The sequence below is a fragment of the Fusarium oxysporum genome, chromosome II, assembly GCF_013085055.1.
Source record: "Fusarium oxysporum Fo47 chromosome II, complete sequence".
Taxonomy (NCBI): Eukaryota; Fungi; Ascomycota; class Sordariomycetes; order Hypocreales; family Nectriaceae; genus Fusarium; species Fusarium oxysporum.
The window spans coordinates 2,397,675-2,420,702 of record NC_072841.1 but is presented as its reverse complement, the minus strand read 5'-3'; the positions used below and the strand labels follow the sequence as shown (position 1 = coordinate 2,420,702).

The window sequence follows — 23,028 nt, the reverse complement described above, 5'->3', positions numbered from 1 at the left end:
CGGGAGACATGAAACAAGCATGCATCATGGTGTCGTACAAATGCCACGCTGCAGGGATATGCTTGGCAGCAAGAATTTCTCAACAAAACGTTCGAGCCGTTATCACTGCCGCATGAGTCCAATGTCTCCAATCAGTTCGAGGTGAATCAAAGCTTTCCGACATATCATAAGTTCCATGGCCTGATATCTTGCAAGAGCGTGGTTGGGGCAAAAAACAGACGATCTCGACAAGGATCGACCAGACAGTGGGGGTTCTCTACGCGGAACAAAATCTGGGGATCACAAGGAGATCTGGGGAAATCAGAAAAGCCCGAGCGATCTCGGCTTTGTGCTTTCTATTGGCTCAAGTTCATTTCTAGGATGCGCTTAGACATAGCTTCTGTTGTCAAAAACGTGTTGAGGCTCGGGTATATATCCCCGCTATTACCGTGTTCCGAGACCGAGGCCTCGTTCGGCCCGTTCGCGAGCCGCTATGTATTTATCGCCTGATCTGCGCAGTAAGAGGTCTTTTATCATATGGAATGGTAGTCTAGAACATCTTGGAGTACGTTATAGTAGTCGACGGGGGAGAAAAAAAGAAGGCTTTATATTTTCTGTTGCACACTGGGTTGTTGTCATGATCGGCTGACAAGCGTCTTGATACTTTCTTTCTGCAGAGTATTACGCATATGCACTGCGAGGGCCCTATATTCCATAGCTGAGTCTTGACTACTTAGAGGATAAACTGAAAATAAAGATTACATTGAGGGCTCTACGCGAACGAGAGAATGTTCATGTTGCTAATTTTAGGTTTAGGCTAGATAGTTGGCTTCGAGACGGTTCTTATCTTATCATTATCATGGACATCGTGAACTAGCTATAATCGGTAACATTGAATACCAAGATAGCCTTTCGTCTATCATCCCTAATAAAATGACCAGACAAGTAAAATGTTCATTTCGCTCCTATAATATATTCTGGCAGTACCTCCATCCTCTAATGCCACGCAGAAACAATAAAAATGGTTACCGAGTCAGTTGGCTGGTGTGAAGCTGTTGACGACTACAGCGATGTGGACGATTATAGCCACGAGGAAAGCATCGAATTATTCAACCCAGATGATAGTCAATAACACAGGAATGTTCCCGAGGACGTACTTGTGGCCTACAGCCGCCGTATGGGCGTTTCACATATTCGATATTTCGCAGGGCCCTACCAACTGCAGAAGGACGGATCTTCAGTCATCATTCAAATCGATGGAGCTTGTCGAGGAAATGGAACACGATCTGCCCGAGGCGGTTGGGGCGCTTTCTTTGGCCCCCAATCAGAGTACAATAGCTGGGGTCTTGTGCCGCCCAACGCACCGCAGACCAGCACTTATGCGGAACTCTATGCCCTGATAGGAGCGCTGGATACGGTCCGTAACATATTACCGCTCTCACTCAAAAGAGTCTTCATCGTATCCGACTCTTCGTATCTGGTTCGAACTTTACGGAGTATATGAATCTCTGGCTGCAGACTTGGGGTATAAAATCCCGAGGAGAAACAGTGGCGCACTGGAATTTCTTGCTGGAGATTAGACAGGGTATTGATGATATGATTTTGTTTGGCGGTCGGAATATGGAGTTCAAGTTTTGGCATGTGCCAAGAGAGCTGAACGAAACTGCTGATGCGCTTGCGAATCGTGCTTTTACCTGATGGGTTGTTGGGTCTCACAGAGAAGCGGATAAAAGCATAAAATCAGGAACACTTATCTTATCAGTGGATTATGGGTCAATTCTATGCAGACTTTATGCAAGCCGTCTAACCCTGACATGTACTTCACAATTGGTGGTGAACATTTTATGATTCTGAGCACGAGCACCGGCAAAGCTTCAGCCCACCCATCGATCGGCAAAAATGTCTGCTGCGGAGGATTTTCTGGATTGTGAATCTTCGTTTAGTGAGGAGACGAATTTTTTAGCGAAGGAGACGCATAGCACTCGGATTTGATGGTGGCATTCAATTACATCCATGATACTCTCTGTACGGCTCTAGGTCATATAACCAATGTGATAATCGCCACGGACTCTTCATCGCTGATTGAGCTCTGTTACAGAAGATTTGCTCGAAATTGCGAGTGATAAGGATTTTCAGGAAAATGGAAAGGGGCATCCGATTGAATTCTATGAACTCTGGGAGGCTCTCTATGGGCATGCGCTACGCGATCATACTTATGTGCCACTGGACTTTCGCTTCTGGCTTGTGCCAGAAAGGATGAACCAGGAGGCCTACATAATAGCGGACTGCAGACTGAATCCAGAAATGCATGATTTAGGAGATGACTATGTCTGATGACTTGCGAAGGGAAAGGATGTTCAGAAGCGGGTTGGATTACTAGTACATATGACTACACTACACCGAGAACCAATCTATCATCCCAGGCCTGCCCGCCGGTGTCCTGCACCAGTCAATCCCAGTATCATACGAGAGAGTCCTCTTGCAACTTGATACGAGTCGTCTAGTTGTTACCGGCAGCCGCACCAGCACCGGCTCCTCCTGTCAAGCGCTCGAGGATGCTGCCGAGAAGACCTCCGGCGCCACCACCGTTGGCACCGCCTTGTCCAGCGTCAGCGCCCGCATTATCACCTTGAGCAGCGTCGCCTCCTGCAGCAGCATCACCACCGGCGGCACCATCGTTGTTACCAGCGTTGCCCTTGTTGCCATTGGCAGCACCACCATTGGCGTCGCCGTTAGCAGCGCCGTCGTTGGCGTCGCCGTTAGCAGCGCCGTCGTTGGCGTTACCGTTGTTGTTGCCAGCATCCTTGTTACCGTTTCCGTTACCTCCGTTCTGGGCGTTGTCTCCATTCTGAGCATTACCCCCGTCGGCAGCACCATTGCCGTTGTTCTGGTCAGCGTTGCCATTGTTGCCGTTGTTTCCGTTGTTCTTATCCCTGTTTCTTCCCCTTCCGTTGCCGTTACCGTTGCCGTTACCATTACCATTACCATTACCGTTGTCAACGGTAACGGTAGCGGTGACAGTGACAGTAGCAGCGGCACCATCAGTAGCGGCAGCAGTGTCGGTAGCAGCAGGGGCTTCAGTGACGGCAGCAGTGTCACCGGCAGCTTCGGTCTCGCCAGCAGCACCTGTCTCAGTAGCTGCAGCAGTCTCAGTGGCAGCGGCACCACCATCCTGGCCAGGAGTGTTGACAACATCAGTCTGGCCTGGGTCAAGCTGGCCGGGACCAAGAGATCGAGTGACTACGGTCTCGTTGGCAATGCGGCTCTGGATGGCACCGACATCCGTGGCGACGTTAGTGGCTGTGTCGACAGCAGTAGCAAGGGACTCGGTGGCAGTGGCTTGGTCGCCCTGATTTCCTCCGTTGCCTTGGTCTTGGCCATTGCCATTACCTTGACCATTGCCGTTATCTTGACCGTTGCCTTGGTCCTGTCCGTTGCCTTGGCCATTGCCGTTGTTGCCGTTCCTACCACCTCTGCCTTGTCTGCCCCCACCATTTTGTCCGTCTTCGCCGTTCTGGTTATCTTGTGCGTTCTCGCCGTCTTGTTCGTCTTGAGCATCGTCGTTGCCATCCTGTTGGCCCTGGTTCTGCTGACCACCACCACCTAGCACCAAGATCTCGGGCTACTCTTGTCAGTAATGGATAACTCTGCATCAAATCATATGTACTTACGGATCGGGGCTCGATGAGGCCAATCACTGGCACGCCAGAGACTGGTAGAGCTGCAGAAGCCATCAAGGCCTAACTACGTCAGTGATGTTGCCAACTGCGTGAGAATGAGTACATACCGCGAACTTTCCAGCCAGCGCTGGAGTCGGCCTTCTGTCACCAGACAGGGCCTGAGCTGCAAGAGCACCGATAACGATGTTGGAGAAATACATATTGAGTATTTTCAAATGATTGTGTTGAAACAATTAAGGAAAAAAGGCTGCCCAGCAGTTATTGATTGTAAAAAAGGCACCAGTCCGAAAAAAGAAGAGAAATCGTCGCGTCAAGCGAATCTTGATAGTCTGAAAATGAGAGGTGAGTGTGGATGACGAGAATTTTGTTTGGTGGGAACAAACCAGTCTTCTTATACATGATTTCCCATCTCGCTACACCCTACAAAACAGATCTCAAAATAGATTCAACCAAAAGCTTAACTTCGGAAACTTTGCTGATACACCAAACGCCAAGAACGGACTCCTGTGGCAGTGCTAGCCTCTCTCTTCCCCAGATGCTGATACAGGTCTCAAACTTGGGATCGACTGTTAAGCTTTCCCTTGGCGGAATCGATGATCTATAGTGGAGTTGGGAATCGGCGACTAGGGATGTGAAGTTTGGGGTTTGGTTTCATTCGCAATTTTGTGTGCTTTGTAAATGAATAAATTTGTTCGGTTGAAACGTTGCCGAATGCCGATGCTGGTTTGTTTCATGTATACGATTACTACTCAGTCTTGGGTGAGGCAGCCCCTGGAGGGGCTACTACACCAGACGTGTCAGATTGTTACCGGATGACAATGGACCGTGTCAGAGGCTATAATCCTGGTTTTGCTATTCAGAATGAGCACATAATTTGTCTATCTTATTGCGCTACGATAGAATCGAATAAGGTTATTTCCTGAGTAGGTATTAGGTGCGAGTTCCAGCCTCTAAAAGAGCCACGTCATTACGTAAGTGTCACATCGCTCATGTTACAGAACCCTGGAAACTTCCGGAGCCGAGCTTCATCAATGTCTCAAGGTAGCATAATTCGATAATAGAGTATAAGATTAAGAAATACATAGAGCTATGAACGCAAATTCTTAAATGCGATTGGGTTGTCCGTAAACATTTGCCCTGCATTAAAGCGAATGTTATCCCTTGGCGGCCGAAACCAAAATCGTCAAGATGAAATGGAAATAGATATCACAGAAGCATGCCCATACCAGCCAGTGCACCCAAAGTCAGCCCAAGGACACTCACAATTCCGTTCCCTGGAGTTTTGGTGGAAGCAGCATTTCCATCAGTATCCTCGCCATCACCATCATCTCCACCATCATTTTCTTCATCATCCTCATCATCCGCTTCGTCTACATCAGACTGCTGGTGGATCAAAGGTACAGCAGGCACCCAAGTAGCAACAACAAAGTCACTTGAATACCGTGACTGAGTAAGCAGTCTGCCATCCAGATACGTTGAAGCTGGTGTTGTCAGAACGTCGAAAGAAATCAATGGCTGCGTTAGCGAAGCGCCATCCAAACTCGTGACAGTTATTATGTCCACCGGCGCTGGAGTGTAGCACATGGACGAATAATTGAATTCACTCCTTGGACCGACCGTTGAGAAACAGTGTCCGGCGGGGTTTGCTATGTAATCACTTCGATTGTCAGCCTAGATAGCTGTGTATGAATATACGTGCCAACATACCTTGGACAACAATAGGCAATTGTCTCCGACACGTTCATAATTTCGGCCCAGAAGTCAGCAGGCTCGAGTTGCACCGCTCCGGTGGTAGACGCCTGTATGCGGCTTGAAAAAACGCCGGATACGCTGAGAGATGATTCTCCCTCTTTGATCATGGTTCCAGCGGTTGTCCATCCAGATAGACAGGCTATGCCAGGCGAGTAATAATGATACCAAGCCCGATTCAGCGGTATAGTCACACTTCGCAGCGAATCATAAGACTTCCCGCTAGGCATACAGCTACCACGGTCTTGGAAACCGCATGTCGGATAGCCCCATACCATTTCGGGTTCGCTTGCGTTGACAATAACATGGTGGTCGGTGCCAGTTGCACAGGCCGACGGTGCCGAGAAGGTTGTAGTCAACGGACCCAGGTTATAGGCAGTGACACCAAAGAACTCTGTAGAAGTCGGCATTTTCGGTTATTCTTGTTTGATTTACTCTGTAGTGGCGCAAAAAAAGCTGAAGAATGGATCCATAACGCGACATGCGGGGGCTTTTGTGCTTGGAAGAAATACGCCAAGGGGAATCATCGTCATTGTTCCTGGGTATTTACTACGTCACGCGACAGTTTGCCAAGAGTGATGAACTTCAGCTCGGTTGGCTGATATTATCCCTTATGTGAAAGGTGCAGAGTGAAAGTCACGCTTGGCGAACCCCGAATGCGGGCGATTAAACAAACGGCCCCCATACAGTACATCATTCAACACTCGACGCCCGCCGTTTCCAAGGAATTAAGATAGAATTCCAAGGCAGACAATTATTAGATGATATCAGGCTATGTCGGGATTTCTCAATTGAATTAAATATACGAGGAAATTGGTATCTGAAGGTTGATCGAGGTCAAATTAGGTTGTATTCAATGAAACCTACCCTGCACCCAGGAGCGGACCTCAAATCAAGCTTGGCGCTTCGGTTTTAAACATGGTACCTAACTAATTAACCAATCGAGAAATCACCGAGCATCATCTTCGCATTCGCCCCGCCTTTTCAATCAATTGGTCTGATGTCTTGCTAGGCCCTTGGGTCGTAATTCATTCCTGCACCTTTAGATAGAAAACCCAGAATCAATGACAACATTAGATCCCGTCACGGATTCCGATTTGATGAGCAATATGATTTGCTCTGCGACGTCCTTTTTGGCAATCAGTACTTTTCCAGTGGCATGAACATCTCTGCGTGCGTACCTCGACTTTGGTGATCTGTTTGAGGAGAGTCTTTTCTCTAGCATTGTCGATCTTTGATTGTGGCATGTTGACAATCCAATTCTTCGGGTTCAAGTCAGTCGATGCTACAAGACATCCCGGTGTATTTGGGCCTTACCGTCTCCATGAACCCTGGCGATACAGAGTTGACACGAATTGATGGTGCCATGACCGTAGCCAAAGTCTTTGACAGATGGATTTGTGCAGCTTTGGTAACAGAATATGCCTAAACCAAAGATTTAGCTCCGTTATCTATGAGTGATTACCAGATTACTCACGATAGAGCTCCCGCTAGGTTTGACTCCAGCAACAGAAGCAGTCATAACAAATGCACCTTTGGCTTCCTCCAAATACTTCTTCGCCGCATGGCAGAGGAACATATGCGACTTGACATTAGCCGCATAGCAGCGATCCCAAACTTCCTCATCAACATTATCGTCGATATCGTGGAAATTCGCAAACTTGGTCCATCCAGCATTTGATACCACTGCATCAATTCTCCCCATGGCAGACACCGTCTGGTTGACCAAGTCTTGGATCCCTTCTTTCTTAGTCACATCAGCTTTAATTTTCAAACATCGCGATCCAGTATCCTGCGAGAAAGACTTCGCAGCTAGTTGGTTCAGGTGTACGAAAGCATCGTGGGCTCGTTCCTCGTTGGAGGCATAATTGATGACTACTGAGGCGCCTGCTTGAATCAACTTTTCCGCCACGCATAGACCGAGACCAGATGTGCCAGCGGTTACGAGAACAACGGAGCCTTGAAGAGAGCGCGTCATGATTTAGTGACTGTAGATGATAGCTGAGTCGACGACTGATGAATGTAAGGCATGAGTTGAATTGGTGAGACAAGTACGGGGTAGCTCCGCATCACGGAGGCTGATCTCCAACAATTGACGCGGGAGACCGGTTTCGGAATAAACGAGACAGACTAATCCCAGGCTCCCAGTCTGGTAGATGATAAGCATCCTATCGAGCTCAGAAGCCACCCAAAAACCTTCAATTGTGTGAACAAATAATTTGCACAAATCCAACGCCTGTTGTCTTTTCCTCTGTCGATAATCATGTCGCTATACCCGTCTAATACCCGCTCTCGGCTCTCCGCTCAGGAGCCGACACTAACCATCTCAGCCTCACAGTCCTGATTCATCGGTTCCGATTTCTCCTCAATCCACTCACCAAGCAACCATGGAACCGACGCCTCAAAAAGCCCAGCACGACAAACGTCGTCGCCAGCAGCGAAAAGCATGTGACTTATGTCGACGCCGCAAAGTCCGCTGTGATATAGTAGACCGACCATCAGGCCCTTGCTCCGTCTGTGAAAAGTCCGGGTTCGAATGCCAGTACGGCTCCGACGCGCCCCTGTGAAAAATTAGTAAGCTGATGAGGATATAGGTCTACGGCGAAATGGGCTGTTGCGAGAAGAAGTTCGGTGGTTTCCAGAAATGCATATGATCGCGATACACCTGCCAGATCACCAGGAGTATCGCAGCCGGATCCGGAGGCCGGAGCCGTTGAGCGTGATGATCATCTTTCGATCCTCGGACCCGAGGCTTCATCTGCACCATCGCAGCGTGATAAGACATCGAATGATGCATCGCGCTCGGATGGTCAAGAGAAACTCGCTCGGGAGGGATTAGCGAGGTTCTTCAAACATGGAATCGGTGCTGCAGCTTGGGCTGTTTTTGCATCGACCAAGAGCTTTCGCATCGCCTACGTCGGCACGCCTGTGTCGAACCTGGCTCATCTTGTCGACTTACATCGCTCTTTCAGACAGCCTTACTCTTCCATTCTTGGCGACCAACGACCTTTATCTGCGCCTACAGGACCTGATACTCATGGCTCGTTTCAAGAATCTGCGGATGGAAGTACCAGCAGTGATAGGATAGGCGGAAAACCATTGCATTACCCATATCCTCCTATCAGACAAGTCAAGTCTTGGAAACCTACACCAAACTCATGGGTAACGCAAGACTTGGTGACGGAGGTATCTTCCTTCCCAGCCCAAGAGGTTCGTGATGCGTTGGTACAAGCGTACTTTGATCATATCCACCCATTTCTGCCCATTGTATCAAAGCCAGAATTTCTCGCTCGATATCGCACGCCTGATAATCCTCCACCACTTCTGCTATTCCAGTCTGTTCTCATGGCTGGCGCCCACGCCTGTGCGCATCCCCTCGTCGCCACTGATCGCCATGCCGTCCAGAACAGACTCTTCAGAAGAGCTAGTATGCTATACCATATGCGACACGAGTCAGATCGAATGCATCTTCTTCAAGCAGCAGCCCTGTTCACATGGCATATAGGCGATGGCGATACAGTCGCCGGTGGGCCGTGGTACTGGGCGGGAATTGCTGTACGAATAGGTACAGGTCTTGGTGCTCATCGGAGAAGTTCTCAACTCCCAGCTACAGAGATGGCACAGTATCGACGATGTTGGTGGTCTGCCTTCTTCTGTGAAGTCTTTTCCTCATTGGAGACTGGGAGGCCTTGTGCAGTGAGAGCAGAGGACATAGATCAGCTGCCGCTTCAGCAGGAGGATATTACCGATACACCAGTCACAGATCCAACTATCGCAGAATCCGGTGTTAGCCCTGATTTTCTGAACCACCTCGTTGATCTGGCCTACATTGGCCTCGACGTCATTTCACTAAACGCACCTGCGCGAGATCGTCTCATAGATGTAGCATCAATCGACGCCCGGCTAGGCCTATGGTCCCTCCGCTCAGGTATATCCACCGTCGCAGAAGACGACGACTCATGGACATGTCATCTCCGAATGCATTACAATCTCCTCCTTCTCCACCTCCATCGCAATCTCCACGAACAGAGCAGCCAGTCAATTTGCTCAGCAGCAGCCCAAGCAATAGTAACATCCCTCGAAAAGCTCACGGCACGCGATGAACTACGTCAATGCCACTTTACTTCCGTTAGCGCCGTGACAGCGGCCGGTATCCAATTCGCCGGTGAGATTCGCGCAGCTGTAACTTCCCAGACCTTTTTGGTCGCCATCAATGCACTTGAGAGATTATCGAGATTGTTGAGGTCAACGATATTACTTGCCAGGCATTGGCCTAATGCAGAGGCTGTGCATAGTGTTTTTGAAGAGTTACATAGAGAATATGAAACGCTTGTTACGCAGAGATTGCAGGGCGAACAGGTTATGGTGCCGGAGAGCCCGCCTGATTGGAATAGGCTGCTTGGAGGGGAGGGATTACATCAGTTCAGCAATTTCACATCAGACCAGGATTGGATGAACATTAATAGCTGGACGGACTTATTATAGGCTCCAATACAAAATCGACCGCATTATAATTTGGCTAGTATTTGCTCTTTAATCAGCGCAGTATCAACGCGCTTAAACAGTGGATCAGAAGATAGCGACACCATTTGGTGGACTAGCCACGCCTCCGGGAACCTAACATGCATCAGACCATTAGCTCAACGAATGAGCGGTAAGACGACGGAACTTACCTTGAGTGGCACACTCGAAAAGAAGAACGACCATCTCCCTCGCTTCTCACACTCTTTACTAAGAGCCTCCAGGTCGAACAACTCCCCAATTGGCATTCCCCAACCCGCCAACAGCCACTCATGCAGAAAGTAATCTGTGTTCTGACACGGCCATGCCTCCATACTAGGTTGGTCACCAGCAACTGCAGCAAAGTCTTGCTCCCAAAGCCATCGGAGTGTATCTTCTGAAGACTCGATACCATGTGCTGGGGGGACTTTGTAATCTGCCAATGTTTTGCACTCATCGTCGGAGAGCTTGTCATAGGCTCGGACCCATCCTGTGCGGATGAAGAGAATGTCGCCTTGTTGGAATGTGGTTCCTTGGCTTTCGGCAACTTCTTTTAGTGTTGATACAGTAATTGACTTGGTTTCGAAGGGAGTCAAGGTGATGTTGTTCATATCTGCCCAAGATGCATAGTCGAGTAGTACTCCGCGTCCGACAATACCACCTCGGTCAACCCAAGCTACATCCATCAGCCGCGTCCACTTACAAGAGTATAACTTACCCTGAATGCCGTTGACATCCGATGATAAAAGCTCATCAAGGCTCTTCCCATTGAACCAAAGCTTCTCCTTCTGATAAGCATAATGTCTAAACCCGTCCCACTGCGAACTACTCTGCGTGTTAAATGTCAAAGTATCATCATTCACAGCACGAGGGGTTTTGGTAGTAATCTCATGCTTGAAAGGTGCACGTCCAAAGCAAGGTCGGGACATTCGATTGAGGGGCCAATCGGTAGAAACCCGAACGCCGTCACGTATCTCTGATGCTGCTTTTACTATGATTTCTGGGGTCAAGAGGTTTAGCATCCCGCATTCGTCATTGTCGCCGAAAAGGCCCCAGGCGTTTCCAGGAGGACCATCTTTTCGCAGAGGAAGGGACTTGAAGGATGGTTTGGATGACATCGTCAATTTTTGGTAAAATCTAAAGTAGTTGAGGTTGTTGTTGATGTTGGCGTTGGCGTTGACTTCATATCAAGACCCCGCCTTTTGAGGGGAACCGCGGTAAGAAGCCCGAACAGGTTGTTCATTGGAATATGCTTTGTCATCAGGATAGACGAGGACGATCGCGAGACTTCATAATTTTAATATGTACATGTCATTCTTTTAGTTCACATGTGTTTTGTCAAAACGATATATCATCGGAATCCACCGCTGCAGCGGTCTATGAAATCAATAAACATTGGATACCTCGCCAGATCCCATACCCGCCTCTACATGAACACTCCAACCTCCGATCTTAAGTACTATCTCGCATGCTGCATCAAAGTAGCCCTCTCAGCAATCTTAACAGATCTCACCCGTCTCAACTCCTCCTGCCTTCTCTGCTTGCTCTTATCTCTATAGCACATGGTAATAAGGGTACAAGTACAAATAAGTATAAGTGCCGAGAAAACAGAAGCTATGATAATACCAGCTGTACCAACTTCATTCTGGAGTTCCATGCAGACCGTAACTCCGTTGCTTGACTGGGTCGTGCATAGAAGTCCTGGAGAACATGTGCTCGAGGTTATATTCGCAGCATAACACGTCAATGTGGTGAACCCTGTTGTTTCACAGATGGTGCTGCTCTTGACTGTCGTGCTGTAGCAGGAGGCGCCGGGTTCTGTGGAAGTTGAGGTCGTGCTTGTCGATGATGCTATACTTGAGGTAGACGTTGAGGTTGCGGTTGTTGATGACACGGAGCTTTCTTCTGTAGTGGATGCCTCCGTCGCAGAATCGGTTGTTTCAAGCGTGGTACTTCCAGCCTCAGCTGTCGTCGTAGCTTCATTTTCAGTGGTTTCTACCACTGAGGAATCTTTGGTTGCCGTGCTCGTAGCGTCTGCTGAGGTCCCGGTGTCCGCCGAACTGGTGTCTCGACGTTGGATCAATCGATGAAAGTCCAACTTCATCAGTCCACCGCCTTGTTGTTTCGCATGCCACACTGGCTCCATAGAGGACGAAGAAGCGCCATCTGGGGAAGCGGGTCCCTTAATGAGGCGGTTTTCTGAGCGTTCGACCCGGATACCATGTGCGTGCGCGATGGCGCTTGCGCCTAGGGCCAAGAAAAAAGACGAAACAAGCATTGTGGGAATTAACCGTCCGTATTGCAGTGGTGTTGTTGAACAGTTTCTTCAAGCATTCTGCCAGATCATACTTCTCTTCATATCTTATAGTTAATCGTGACGATGGTTCACATGCAAACTTTCCATATTTATCTAAGTATAGTACCCGCATGAGGCTTATCCTTCGCTTTTCGTCAGTTTCTATTGTAAGCTTAAACTACGTTTGCGTGTCCTATTATAAGAACGTGCTGCGCATTTCTAGCGCGCCTTGACGCGGCGGCAATTGCGTAAACTACTTCCGCGCCGCTTAGTAACATGATGTTCAAGGGAGTTTTGGACAGCACAAAAGATGAACAGTGTAAATTTAGATGCCAAAAATGACAGCTCATGAAGTGTATTAAGTCCACGCTAAGACTACGTTTGTATTTATGTCGTTTGAGATGAACGTGCAGAGTTTTCTGTCCTCCGTAGGGGGATCTCGGGTCGGTATGTGGGCGGCTATCAGCGATCATCCGGGATGCAACTATTTTTACAGTAACGACCCATTCGCCATGCGTCATCAGGGCATAAAGAGAGGCGCAGGTGAATTATCCTTGATAGGGCGGAATGCAGATTCGCGTCTATTTCAATGTTGCTGCTTGTTAAACCCTAGGCCTGAATAGAAATGAAAATGCCGGAGCTGTAAAACCAAAAGAGATGTGAAATTCCGTCATAATTCCAGCCGTATATCCGGCACGGAAAGACTCCACACTTTCTAGAACAACAAGGACTTTGCTTTCGCTACGTAAGCTCAGACACACGAACAGTCTATACGATAGCAAATCATGATTTGAAAAGGGGGAACCACTTATCAAAACTCTCAGGTTGTACGACCATTAAAGACATACCGCAAGGTCAGCAGATCAAATGGCACTTTTGAGCAGACAAATCGAAGGTTGGCCTCTTCTTTAGCACAGAGATTTATCTGTATCTCCGTATGAAACCGCCGTTATAGCCGACAAACAAATAAGTTGAGGATTCTCAGCCTCAGTGAACCATTTGCCAATCCTAGCAGAGTGGCGGTAATATGACTGATCACCTAACAATGGACGTGCACGAGCGCCATTGATGCTCAATCCGAGAAGGATCACAACAGTCTTCTACGGTAATATGCGTCAAACAGCATGTGGAAACAGCATAAAGCGGTGTAGCTCGAACCCTGTGAATCGCGACTTAATAGCAAGCTGTTGTTGTCTGCTGAAGGTGAGACGGTGTGCTCTGTTTGGAGCACTCGTCATAGACTTCCGATCGTAGTCTGCAACAGTTTCTTTTCAGACGCGCGGAACTGTTGGGAGATTCAACTTCGCTATCCCCGGCCACTGCATTCTCCAAGACATGGCTGTATCATCTGATGCCGTTCCACCAAATAATTGGCGACCATCACTGAGTAGTGATAGATACTAAATCTTGTAACGAGAGACACGGATCTGAATCCGGCAATGATTTGCAGTGTAGATGATAGCCTTATAGCTTGGATTGTTCTTTGAGCCTAAGACTACTTCTTCGGAGCGCATATGCGGAAGGCTGAAAAGAGGGGAGTATATCTGCACAGTTCCATGAGACATCAGAGACACGGGCTTGGTCTATTGGATGGAAGCAATCCTTCTGCCAGAATTACTAGCTCGATCGACATAAACAGCAAGTTTATTTCCCCCAGATTCAGGCTTCATCATCAAAGCAACTACCCAGGCTCTTCAGCTTACTTACTCCAAACCATCGTGGCTAGTCTCGAGTAAGGTCCTCAAATCACCGCCTATGTAAATGTTGATTTCCCAAATTGTCATTCCTTGGCTTATTTTCGTCGCTTTATAACCGTGCGTGGTAGATCAAGTGGGATGTCAAAAACGGCCGTGCCCGTACTGACTCACCTCAAGTCGGCGCCTGCAAGCAGTTGGAGGGCAGCCCATAGGTACAACAAAAACACCAACTGCTTAGATTGCTAAAATATGGCCCTGGTATGTCCAAGGCATTGAGATCAGGAGTGGGATCCATGTAAAGGTGTCCTGCTTTCAGTCAGTTAGACTCTTGATTCACTACATATTGAAAGTGCTTGCTGACACATATACAGAAGCATGTCATGCGATGGTGAACCATCTAATGTTATTGAGGAGCCGACCAATGGCATGAGAAAGTTCGACGCTCGACGCATCACAGCATATAAAATTGAGGCTTATTAAAGTTGAAGGAACTTCCTGTTGATAATAACAGTACCACTCAATACTTCAATACATGGACCGCGGTCATGGACTCTTAACCAGATCCTTTCCTTTAATATCTAACCTGCATGCGACATCTTATACTCAATGGGACAGTTATATAATTTTCTTTTGCTTTTTACTTAAATTGAAAGGAACGAATGGGTTCTAGGTTTACAAGGTACCAAGTCTATGGAAGGCTTAGCAACTTGTAAGTCCATAAATTCAGTATAGACTGCAGTGCCATTTGAAACATAATGAGCTTCTAGCTATAATACTACAAAGTACAAAATGTAGTGGTATTGAATGCTACAAGGTAGAAAATATAACTTTTGTAAAGTTATGAGTTAAGTTAGAAACTCGGTATGCCTCTTTGGGACGCCCTGTATAAGCGGCATTCCCGATTGGAGTATAATGTCACCCCGCACCAAGAGTTCAGCTGAGACTCGCTCCATTTTCAACCTGCACGCCAGGTCGTCTCCGATGGATCCATTATCTATCGCGTCAGGCGCCGCCGGCCTAGCCATCAGCTGCGGGACAATAGTTAAGACGCTATACACCTGGATAGACGATACTGTCGACGTCGACGAGAATGTCTCCAACTTGTTTGAGGAGGTCTCGATTCTGTCGCGAGTCCTAGACTCCGTCAGCAATGCCTCAGGTCGGGTCCCGCAAGCTGTTGTGGCCGAGATCGATCCTGGTAATGCCCTCTGGGGTAGTATTAGTGCTACCCTGGATGATATCAAGAACACATTCAACAAGCTCAACCAGCTAATGGCCGAGCTTGAGAAAACAAGCCTCTTTGGCCGAGGGTTCTTGCGCAAGCCAACCAAGCAAATCAAGTTTAGCCTACGGTCCAAAGATATCACTATATATAAGGACAGAATCAAGTCATACAACACGGCGATGACAAGTGCTTTTCAGATGATCAATGTGTAAGTCATGATAATCGCGGTCTAGGGTGATTACTAACGTGGATAGCTGCCTCCTAATTCACAGCAATTCCTCTCAAGACTCTGTGTTCAAGGTCCTCTCTGGGCTTAAGTCCCAACTGAGGCATGTTGAGTTTGTTTTGCATACAAGGAGCTCCGCAAGCCCTGGCCCTTCTAGTGGGCGTGAAGAGGACGATCGCGCCACCCAAAATCTCCGACAGTTTGTTCAGGTGGCAGAGAACTTCCACTCAAGCGCTAGTACCATTCTGAGAGAGGGCCCTAGGTCAACTGTCTGGGGAGGAAGTATTATGGGTGATCCTTTAACAGAAGCACAAACATCAATGATCGAGAGATGGATACCTCCGCCAGTCAATGAAGAGTCACGTTCTCCTGCTGACGCCGACTCGGACAGTGAGACTGAATTTGCCAGAAGGATTGAAGAACTAGCGATCAAGAATGAGGCGGATGGGGACCACGAAAAGGCAGAACAATTCTACAGAGGTGCCATCGAGCATGGCGAATCGAGTTCGAGACCAGTAAGCGATATCACTGCTATGAGGATACGACTAGCATATGCATGCATGCGGCAGAAAAAGTGGACAGAGGCAGACGAGGTCATCACTCCAATCGCTTTTGAGAGGAAGACAAACGACATACTTGTGTATCACGGAATGCACGCCTTGGCTCTTGCTTATCTAGATGACTCCAAACTTGAGGAAGCCGAAAAGTATTGCAAGCGTGCTCTTTGGGGCAAGAGAAAAGTTCTCGGCAAAGATCATTTGAGCTGCTGGGAGACCCTGACTTTGCTTGTGTCCATCTGCACGGCGAGAAATAAGACGATGGAAGCAGAGGTCCATCGAAGCTTTATCCCGAACTACGAGACTATTGCGATTGATCCTGAAGCCTTGACTTATCTGGACCGTTCAGTTGGGAGCTTGGGCAGACCAAGTAACGATAGTGACATGGTCCCACAAACTCAACAGCCATTGGCTTTTCAGCAAGAGTATCCTCCCAGCCAACCATACACTACGGCAGCTTCTGGCCCCGTCCCATCTCCAGGTAGTTTCCAGTACCCCAAAACCTTCGGTTCTCAGTACACAAGTCCACCAACACCGAATAGTCATCAAGGTACGGTGCAATATCCGACACAGCACATGCAAACAAGGCCAAACGTAGAGCCATCTTCAAACCCTCCTGTCTCTCGAAAGGCTATCGGGCGTCCGGACACGATCTTATCTACAATGCATCGCCTGCAAAGCATGGGGCCATACTCTCAACAACAACCAGAGCAACCGAGAAGAAGCACCAATCTATCATATAGCCACAATAACGCCCTATCTGAATTCGGACTACTGGATGCTTTCGATCCTTTCTGGCGTGACCACCTTGGCGAGGGTCTTCGAGCCCGAGGTTGGAACGATCATCTTGTCAAAGAGAACCAGCAGCTCATCATAGACTTCTTCAAGTTTCAACTGCCAAGTGCCAGAACAGCTTCTCTGGCCCTGTCGCTACCACCACCTCCCCATTTAACAACAGCATATCCACTGCCCACGCAAGATGCCAACATTTACGAACCCCAAGGTTATCAATCCCCCCCACCACTGTCACCCTATAACATGGCACCTGTGCCCACGCCTGAATCCAGATATCAGATATTTGTGTCAATCGACTTCATGAAGATAGACTGTGCGAGCACCAGTGTTGCATACGTAGTCAATGACTTTAAGAGCCCGATATCAGAGCTGCTCAGAGAGTGGCCTGGTGCTGGCTCTTACAGCAAATCATCGGCAAGTTATCCATTAGAAGCTCACTGGATCATATCTAATTTCTTAGGTTCCAACTGTTCTTTACTACGATCAGTACAATAAGCTAGTCGGCTGGGGCCATGACATTGCTAACGCCCTTGGGCCGACTGGATATCCGAAGCCAGGCGTCCAGAAGGTTGCAGGTCTACCTCTGTTCTTGATCCAAGAGACAGAGGAGTCAATTCCACTGCCTGGTATTCCTCCGGGCCTCAACGCTGTGGATATCTCAGCCGACTTCCTCTATGAGGTCAGGCGTGCCCTTCGTACCCAATTACAGCAACGTATAGGCAGTAAATTCTTGGAGAACGAGCAGAGGATCCATTGGATTGTCACCACCCCAGAGATCTGGGCAGATAAGGACAAAACTTTATGGAAACGTGTTCTTCAAAGAGCTGGCTATCTTAGAGACGAAAATGATACACGCTTATCGTTCGTCAGCGAAGCAGAGGCGTCAATACACCACGCGATATTGACATATTCCCTCACCCAGGAAACCAAAGATATATTTATCTTTGTGAGCTGTGGGGAAAAGATAGTATATGTGTCTGCCTATAGGCTTCTACAAGCATCGCCTTTCTTCATTTCTAGACTTATGTCAAATAAGAACCTGGGGTGAGTTCCTTTTACCTCTTTACTGCACTAACTAAATCTTCCTAGACCTACCCTGATATCACAAAAGTTTGCCGAAATAGTGCGGACCAAAATCGACCGCATGCGACTTCCAGATGGCTCCAAAACAGCTAGAAAGGTCTATGCAAAGTGTATCGGTGATTTTGAGCGACGCATCATGATAGAGTTCAGAAACAGTGGACAAGAATGGAACATCGATGTTGCAATCGAAACAGAATTTCCCGAAGCAGGGATCAAGGAAGGCTATATGACTTTCACAAATGACGAAATCTTGTCTTGTTTCCAGCCCGTCACCGATGGTATTACCGCCATGATGGCTTATACAATGGGTGAGGTTTTCAAAAATGGCAATATTATCCAGGTATGTTTAAGTACTCGTTTCATATTGACGTGCTGATCTTTGATAGGGAATTATACTTGCAGGAGAATTCTGTACATCGGAATACTTGCTACGGGAAATAAAGTTGAAACTACCTGAAAACCTCCGACATAAGGTCTGTCCGCCCATGGAGCCTGCAACACAAGTTGTGACAGGCGCAGCCCATTTGGAATTAACTCGCTATTTGGCTGGCGGTCAACGATATGTTCAATTATGATAAATAGAACAACTAACATACCCAACTACCTCTTCGCCCGCCCCCAGTCAACATAGCGGCTTCTGTGCTATTTTACCTGTCTCTTCATGCATCGGGCATCCAAGAGCTGTCTTCATTCGAGGTCGATACTTTCCGGCATTGAGATCGCTTACGATAGACAGCCACGGTTGCACGCGGCATGGCTTATTGGGCACACTGACTTCTCTGTGGATGGATTCGTCATGCCAGCAGGGGCCCATCACAGGCCGCAAGCTATCTCTGCCACCCGATGTACCTGCACTTGCAGACCTGCGGTATCTCTAAGGAGATTATCTCAAGCTGCAGGAAGATTCCATCTCGCCTCAATCCTTTCTTCTTGTTCAAGGGAAAGCCTTCACAGCCGACTCCATGTCTGAGCGAGGTTCTGGGCATTAATAAATATAGACTTTGTGCTACAATACGACTTGATCCCCTCAAGTCCATGCTCAGCACCAAGGCCGCTGTCCTTAATGCCCCCAAAAGGCACATTCGGATGGAGCTTGTGATGGCTGTTGATCCAAACAGTTCCTGCCCTGAGCCTCGCGGCTAGCCTCTCTGCCTTCTCCAAGTCTGGGGTCCAAACCGAGGCATGGGGTTACCATTGGCGCGTCTAAGGACCTCATCCTCGTCCTTCCACTTCAGAATAGGAAAGACAGGGCCTAATAATGTAATCGTCATATCACTGAAACGAAAGAGAAACATACCAAATGGCTCCTCGACTACAATCCTGGAGGCATCTGGAGGGTTGTCGACAACCGTAGGAGTGATGAAGTACCCCTTTCCCGCATCTGACGGACTGATTGATCCTGCTACGAGCTTGAGGCCATGGGATTGAATATCTGCGAGTAAGCTCTTCACCCTACCGAACTGCAGGTGGTTCTGGACAGGACCCATAACGGTGGTACTCTCCAGACCATCACCAACAGGAAGGCTCTTAACCGTTGAAGCCAATGTTTCCAATACATCATGGTAGATGGACTCGTGGACATAGATACGCTTTACAGCGATGCAGAGCTAGTCTTATCAGCAACGTTGAAGCTTCTAGTTTGAATAACTTACTTGACCAGAGTTCGTTAGAGCCGCCATGGCAAGCTAAGTGATCTCCAGAATCAGAACTTTTGCTGCAAGGCTTCCCTGCTGCGACTGACCTTTGGGGCAACTTCTTTGACATTGACATCACTGCAGACAATGGCCGGATCATTACCTCCCCTATATACGTCAGTCCTAGACCTCTGATCATCAAGTGTCGACTCACAATTTGAGTGTCACACGCTTAAGATTGCCAGCAGCGCTCTGCAGGACCTTCTTTCCAGTTGCTCTAGACCCTGTAAAGCTGATTTTGTCAACGCCAGGATGCGCGGTGAGCCACGGGCCCAGGTCATCATTGCCGCTCAGTGCTTGAACAACGCCTGCGAGGAAGTACTTGAGAGCCAGCTCAGCGAGCTTCAAGTCACAATAGGGAGTGAATAGCCTGTTTTGAAAGATTACCATGATAGTCTCTATAGTCTTGTCATAAGACTTACGATGGTTTGAGAATGAAAGCGTTTCCCGCAATGAGGGCTGGACCAATCTTTGCAGCGGCTATCCGACAAGTTAGGACTTCGTGCTTCAAAGGATCAAGAAGCCTTACCCAGAAAGACAGGGACTTTCAAGCGTTAGAATTTTGCGAAATAAATACCCGTGATATTCCAATCACAGTTCCAAGGCACAGTACCGACCGCAACGCCTATGAATTATTAGCCCTGAGGGCAGAATCGGCCACTGGATAACGAACCAAGAGGGACGTATCTGGTGACGACTCGACGACCCGGCTTATCCTCGATCACCTCTTCAGGGTCAGGTAGCTGTGAATACCCCTGGAGGAACTGAATGGCCTTGCCTATTCCCACGTGTGGCAATTGCAACTGCCCTCCTGTCAGATAAGCAGGTTGACCAGAGAACCAAGAAACTCACAGGCTTTCCTTGTTCCTTGGTTAACAGAACGGCAAGATCTTCCTTGATCAAGTCAATGCTATCCGCAAATTTGGCCACTAAGGCCTGTCGCTCTTTGTACGGGACCTCAGCCCAGGCTTCAGAGGCCTTCTTAGCCGCCTGGACAGCCCTGTCTACATCTTCTCGAGTCGAAACTGGAACTGGGGGGTTCTTCTCTAGAGTAGAGGGATTTACACCCTAGGAAGTCTCCTTGGTTGTCTTGAGCTTTCTGTCGATGACGTTGAAGAACTCGGTGAAGTTGAGCTTGGCATGGGAATTCGGATCAAGTAAGTAATAAAGCGTGTTGCGGCAACATAAATCCATAGGTACTATTTTCTTATTCTAGTGCTCTTCTATTTGCATCTACTACAGAATACGTAGTTTACCTATTCATTTCATTGCGCTTGACTCGTGATACGTATTCTTAAGGCAACAATCTAAGTATCGCTAGATAGAATATAGCGTCCTGATATACTGAAAACATGATGACGCGTTCAAAGTTTTAACAAAACACGACTGCACAACTCGAAATGTCAGGAAGCCAGAGATGATAGACGAACTATAGATGGATTGTCCTCACCCTAAGGCTATACTCGAAGCATTTAAGCGCCTAGCTTTATCATGACCTCCTTCTCAAACCACTCAGGAAAATCTATAACTTTCTTTCCCTTCCTTGCCTCCTCAGCAGCGAATACCATACTATGACTCATAATAACATCCCTTAAATTGCACTTGATATACTCTCGTTGAGCCGTTGACACCTTCTCACCATGGTTCTTTACCCGATCAACAGCCAGCACGAATTGCCTCGTCAATCCTTCGTCTCCATCACCATGGCCACCGCCCTCGGGAATGTGTGGGTAGTGAACCGTCTTCTTGCACGTCCTGAAGTCTGTCACTGTAATTGAGGAGCTGTCGGCGTACATCTCTCCGTGAACACCGTAAATGTACGTGAACCGGGTACAGATCTTTTCTGTGAACGCAACCATATGCAATGTAGCTGTCTTGCTACCTCTGCCACTAAGAGCTTGCAGAGGTGTTTCGCCGGGAGCTGCGATCGGGTCGGCGTCCCAAGAAAGTGTTACAACTTGATTGTCGCAGACATCGTTGTCACATTCGTACACACAACGTCCAAAGGTATTTCTCTTGCTAACCTCATCTGCTGGGGTGTCTTCTGAGTAATCTTCAGCAAGTTTGGAGAGAACAGTCTTCTTAGCTGCTTCTGGCCCACCATTTGGAATACAGTCTTCAATTTCGGGTGCGACGACCGTGCAAAAGTGCTCTTGTTGCTGACTCTTGAGATCAGCTCCTGTGTAAATTCGCTTCGCCGAAAACTGGCACGATGGCTCATAGGCACATGACAAGCAATTGGTGGCATTTCCAGCTTCGACAGGCTTTCTCTCTTTTCTGAAATATTGGAGGGATCCAGAAGAGCTTATGTCTTTGGGCACATGGGTTGGCTTGTTAGAGCCGGGAGGCGGGGCTGCCAAAATCCAGTAGAGGATATCTATGTCGTGGCACGATTTGGCAAGGAGTGATGGAGCTGCCGCCTTTTCATTGCGCCAATTTCCTCTAGCATGTGGTCAGACTTTATCGCTTGTGCAAGCCCATCAGTCAACAACTTACCTGACGTAACTGTGTGTAAAGTGATACCAGCCCACTGGCTCTGTGTGATTAACAGCCATGATGTCTCCGATGACCTTGTCCTCAAGTAGAAGCTTCCTCATCATCATGTTGTGAGGACTGTAACGAAGGACATGGCCGATAGCGAACAGCTTTTCTGAGGATCCGGAGGCATCGGGCGAAAGGCTCTTATAGATAGCCATACAATCCTCCAGATTAGGCGCTAGAGGCTTCTCGCACATGATGTGTAGTTTCAGCGGTGCAAGACCAAGGACAACATCTTTATGCATGCCATCTTGGACGCAAATGAAGACTGCATCAACACCCTCAGGGACATCTGTGGTCCCAGAAGCGACTGCTTGCCGTCGGCTAAGTTCCCATTGAACGAACTCTGGCCAGTCGCTGAACTCTTCCCCGGGAACAGGCTCCCGTGCACCCCAGATGTATTTGCGACCGAGATGCCGTCTCTTTAGTGCGATAGGCTCTATGACGCCGACGATGACGCCATTACTCGAATTCTTAACAGCCTCGGCATAGGCTTTGCCACGGTTCCCAGCGCCAATGATTAGTAGACGTGGAGGCGAGGTAGAAAAGGCTGGACGTTCTGGTGGTGGAAGGCGAGTGATGCCGTGGGTGGACTCATCCTGTTCGGCATGGGGTGCCATGGTGAACTAGCAGACAGATACCAAGAAAGATTGGATTGCAGATAATGACTTTGGACTAATCGCAAGCTATCTTCAATCGTGTTAAGATGCTTCGTTAGCAAGGGTTCCCTTATTAATACGTAGCTACGGATATTCGGCTCTGGCAGCTTGTTACATTGCAGCTACCCGACAGCCACGCATACACCAGATTATAAATTTCCCCGCGTCAATGATTTGCAGATATGGAGAATGTAACGTTTAATAAACAAACTAAGGCCTAATAAGCTCTTATCAATTTGCAAGCGATTGACCTCGAGTCGGTGAAACGGGAAACCGGCGAACCGGCAAACATCGGAAGAACACCAGTCCTATCAATGCACTAACAAGGGTTCAGTCTAGCTCGTTTGAGT

General features: G+C 48.2%; 8 protein-coding genes across 8 annotated transcripts; 3 read left to right on the top strand and 5 right to left on the bottom strand.

Moving 5' to 3' along the window:
- Positions 1–1,000: 1,000 nt before the first annotated feature.
- Positions 1,001–1,677, top strand: FOBCDRAFT_196854 (uncharacterized protein; the record flags this gene model as incomplete). Its single annotated transcript, XM_059608858.1, has 3 exons — positions 1,001–1,023; positions 1,117–1,396; positions 1,498–1,677. The coding sequence occupies 3 exons, from the start codon at positions 1,001–1,003 to the stop codon at positions 1,675–1,677; spliced, it is 483 nt and encodes a 160-aa protein (XP_059464146.1).
- Positions 1,678–2,339: 662 nt separating this feature from the next.
- Positions 2,340–3,989, bottom strand: FOBCDRAFT_214808 (uncharacterized protein). Its single transcript, XM_031173451.3, has 3 exons — positions 3,767–3,989; positions 3,651–3,719; positions 2,340–3,601 (listed from the first exon to the last, which is right to left on the bottom strand). The coding sequence occupies exons 1-3, from the start codon at positions 3,857–3,859 to the stop codon at positions 2,480–2,482; spliced, it is 1,284 nt and encodes a 427-aa protein (XP_031050236.2). The 5' UTR covers positions 3,860–3,989; the 3' UTR covers positions 2,340–2,479.
- Positions 3,990–4,865: 876 nt separating this feature from the next.
- FOBCDRAFT_126322 (uncharacterized protein) lies at positions 4,866–5,818 on the bottom strand (the record flags this gene model as incomplete). The annotated part of the gene is made up of 2 exons (XM_031173450.2): positions 4,866–5,316; positions 5,367–5,818. 2 exons carry the CDS (start codon positions 5,816–5,818, stop codon positions 4,866–4,868), a joined length of 903 nt encoding a protein of 300 aa, XP_031050235.2.
- Positions 5,819–6,278: 460 nt separating this feature from the next.
- On the bottom strand, positions 6,279–7,435 carry FOBCDRAFT_154858 (uncharacterized protein). Its single transcript, XM_031173449.3, has 4 exons — positions 6,886–7,435; positions 6,726–6,833; positions 6,590–6,670; positions 6,279–6,537 (listed from the first exon to the last, which is right to left on the bottom strand). The coding sequence occupies exons 1-4, from the start codon at positions 7,384–7,386 to the stop codon at positions 6,451–6,453; spliced, it is 777 nt and encodes a 258-aa protein (XP_031050234.2). The 5' UTR covers positions 7,387–7,435; the 3' UTR covers positions 6,279–6,450.
- Positions 7,436–7,761: 326 nt separating this feature from the next.
- FOBCDRAFT_176503 (fungal-specific transcription factor domain-containing protein) lies at positions 7,762–10,387 on the top strand. Its single transcript, XM_031173448.3, has 3 exons — positions 7,762–7,950; positions 8,003–10,025; positions 10,082–10,387. Exons 1-2 carry the CDS (start codon positions 7,796–7,798, stop codon positions 9,891–9,893), a joined length of 2,046 nt encoding a protein of 681 aa, XP_031050233.2. The 5' UTR covers positions 7,762–7,795; the 3' UTR covers positions 9,894–10,025; positions 10,082–10,387.
- Positions 9,978–12,186, bottom strand: FOBCDRAFT_236836 (putative cyclase-domain-containing protein; the record flags this gene model as incomplete). The annotated part of the gene is made up of 4 exons (XM_031173447.3): positions 9,978–10,025; positions 10,082–10,584; positions 10,627–11,002; positions 11,548–12,186. 4 exons carry the CDS (start codon positions 12,184–12,186, stop codon positions 9,978–9,980), a joined length of 1,566 nt encoding a protein of 521 aa, XP_031050232.3.
- Positions 12,187–14,286: 2,100 nt separating this feature from the next.
- FOBCDRAFT_236835 (uncharacterized protein) lies at positions 14,287–18,163 on the top strand (the record flags this gene model as incomplete). Its single annotated transcript, XM_054703318.2, has 5 exons — positions 14,287–14,289; positions 14,844–15,334; positions 15,381–17,040; positions 17,165–17,748; positions 17,794–18,163. The coding sequence occupies 5 exons, from the start codon at positions 14,287–14,289 to the stop codon at positions 18,161–18,163; spliced, it is 3,108 nt and encodes a 1,035-aa protein (XP_054559293.2).
- Positions 18,164–18,926: 763 nt separating this feature from the next.
- On the bottom strand, positions 18,927–22,639 carry FOBCDRAFT_236833 (Aldehyde/histidinol dehydrogenase; the record flags this gene model as incomplete). Its single annotated transcript, XM_059610109.1, has 8 exons — positions 18,927–19,039; positions 19,085–19,376; positions 19,529–19,589; positions 19,636–19,877; positions 20,334–20,549; positions 20,592–20,680; positions 21,121–21,923; positions 21,978–22,639. 8 exons carry the CDS (start codon positions 22,637–22,639, stop codon positions 18,927–18,929), a joined length of 2,478 nt encoding a protein of 825 aa, XP_059464145.1.
- Between the last annotated feature and the right edge of the window lie 389 nt (positions 22,640–23,028).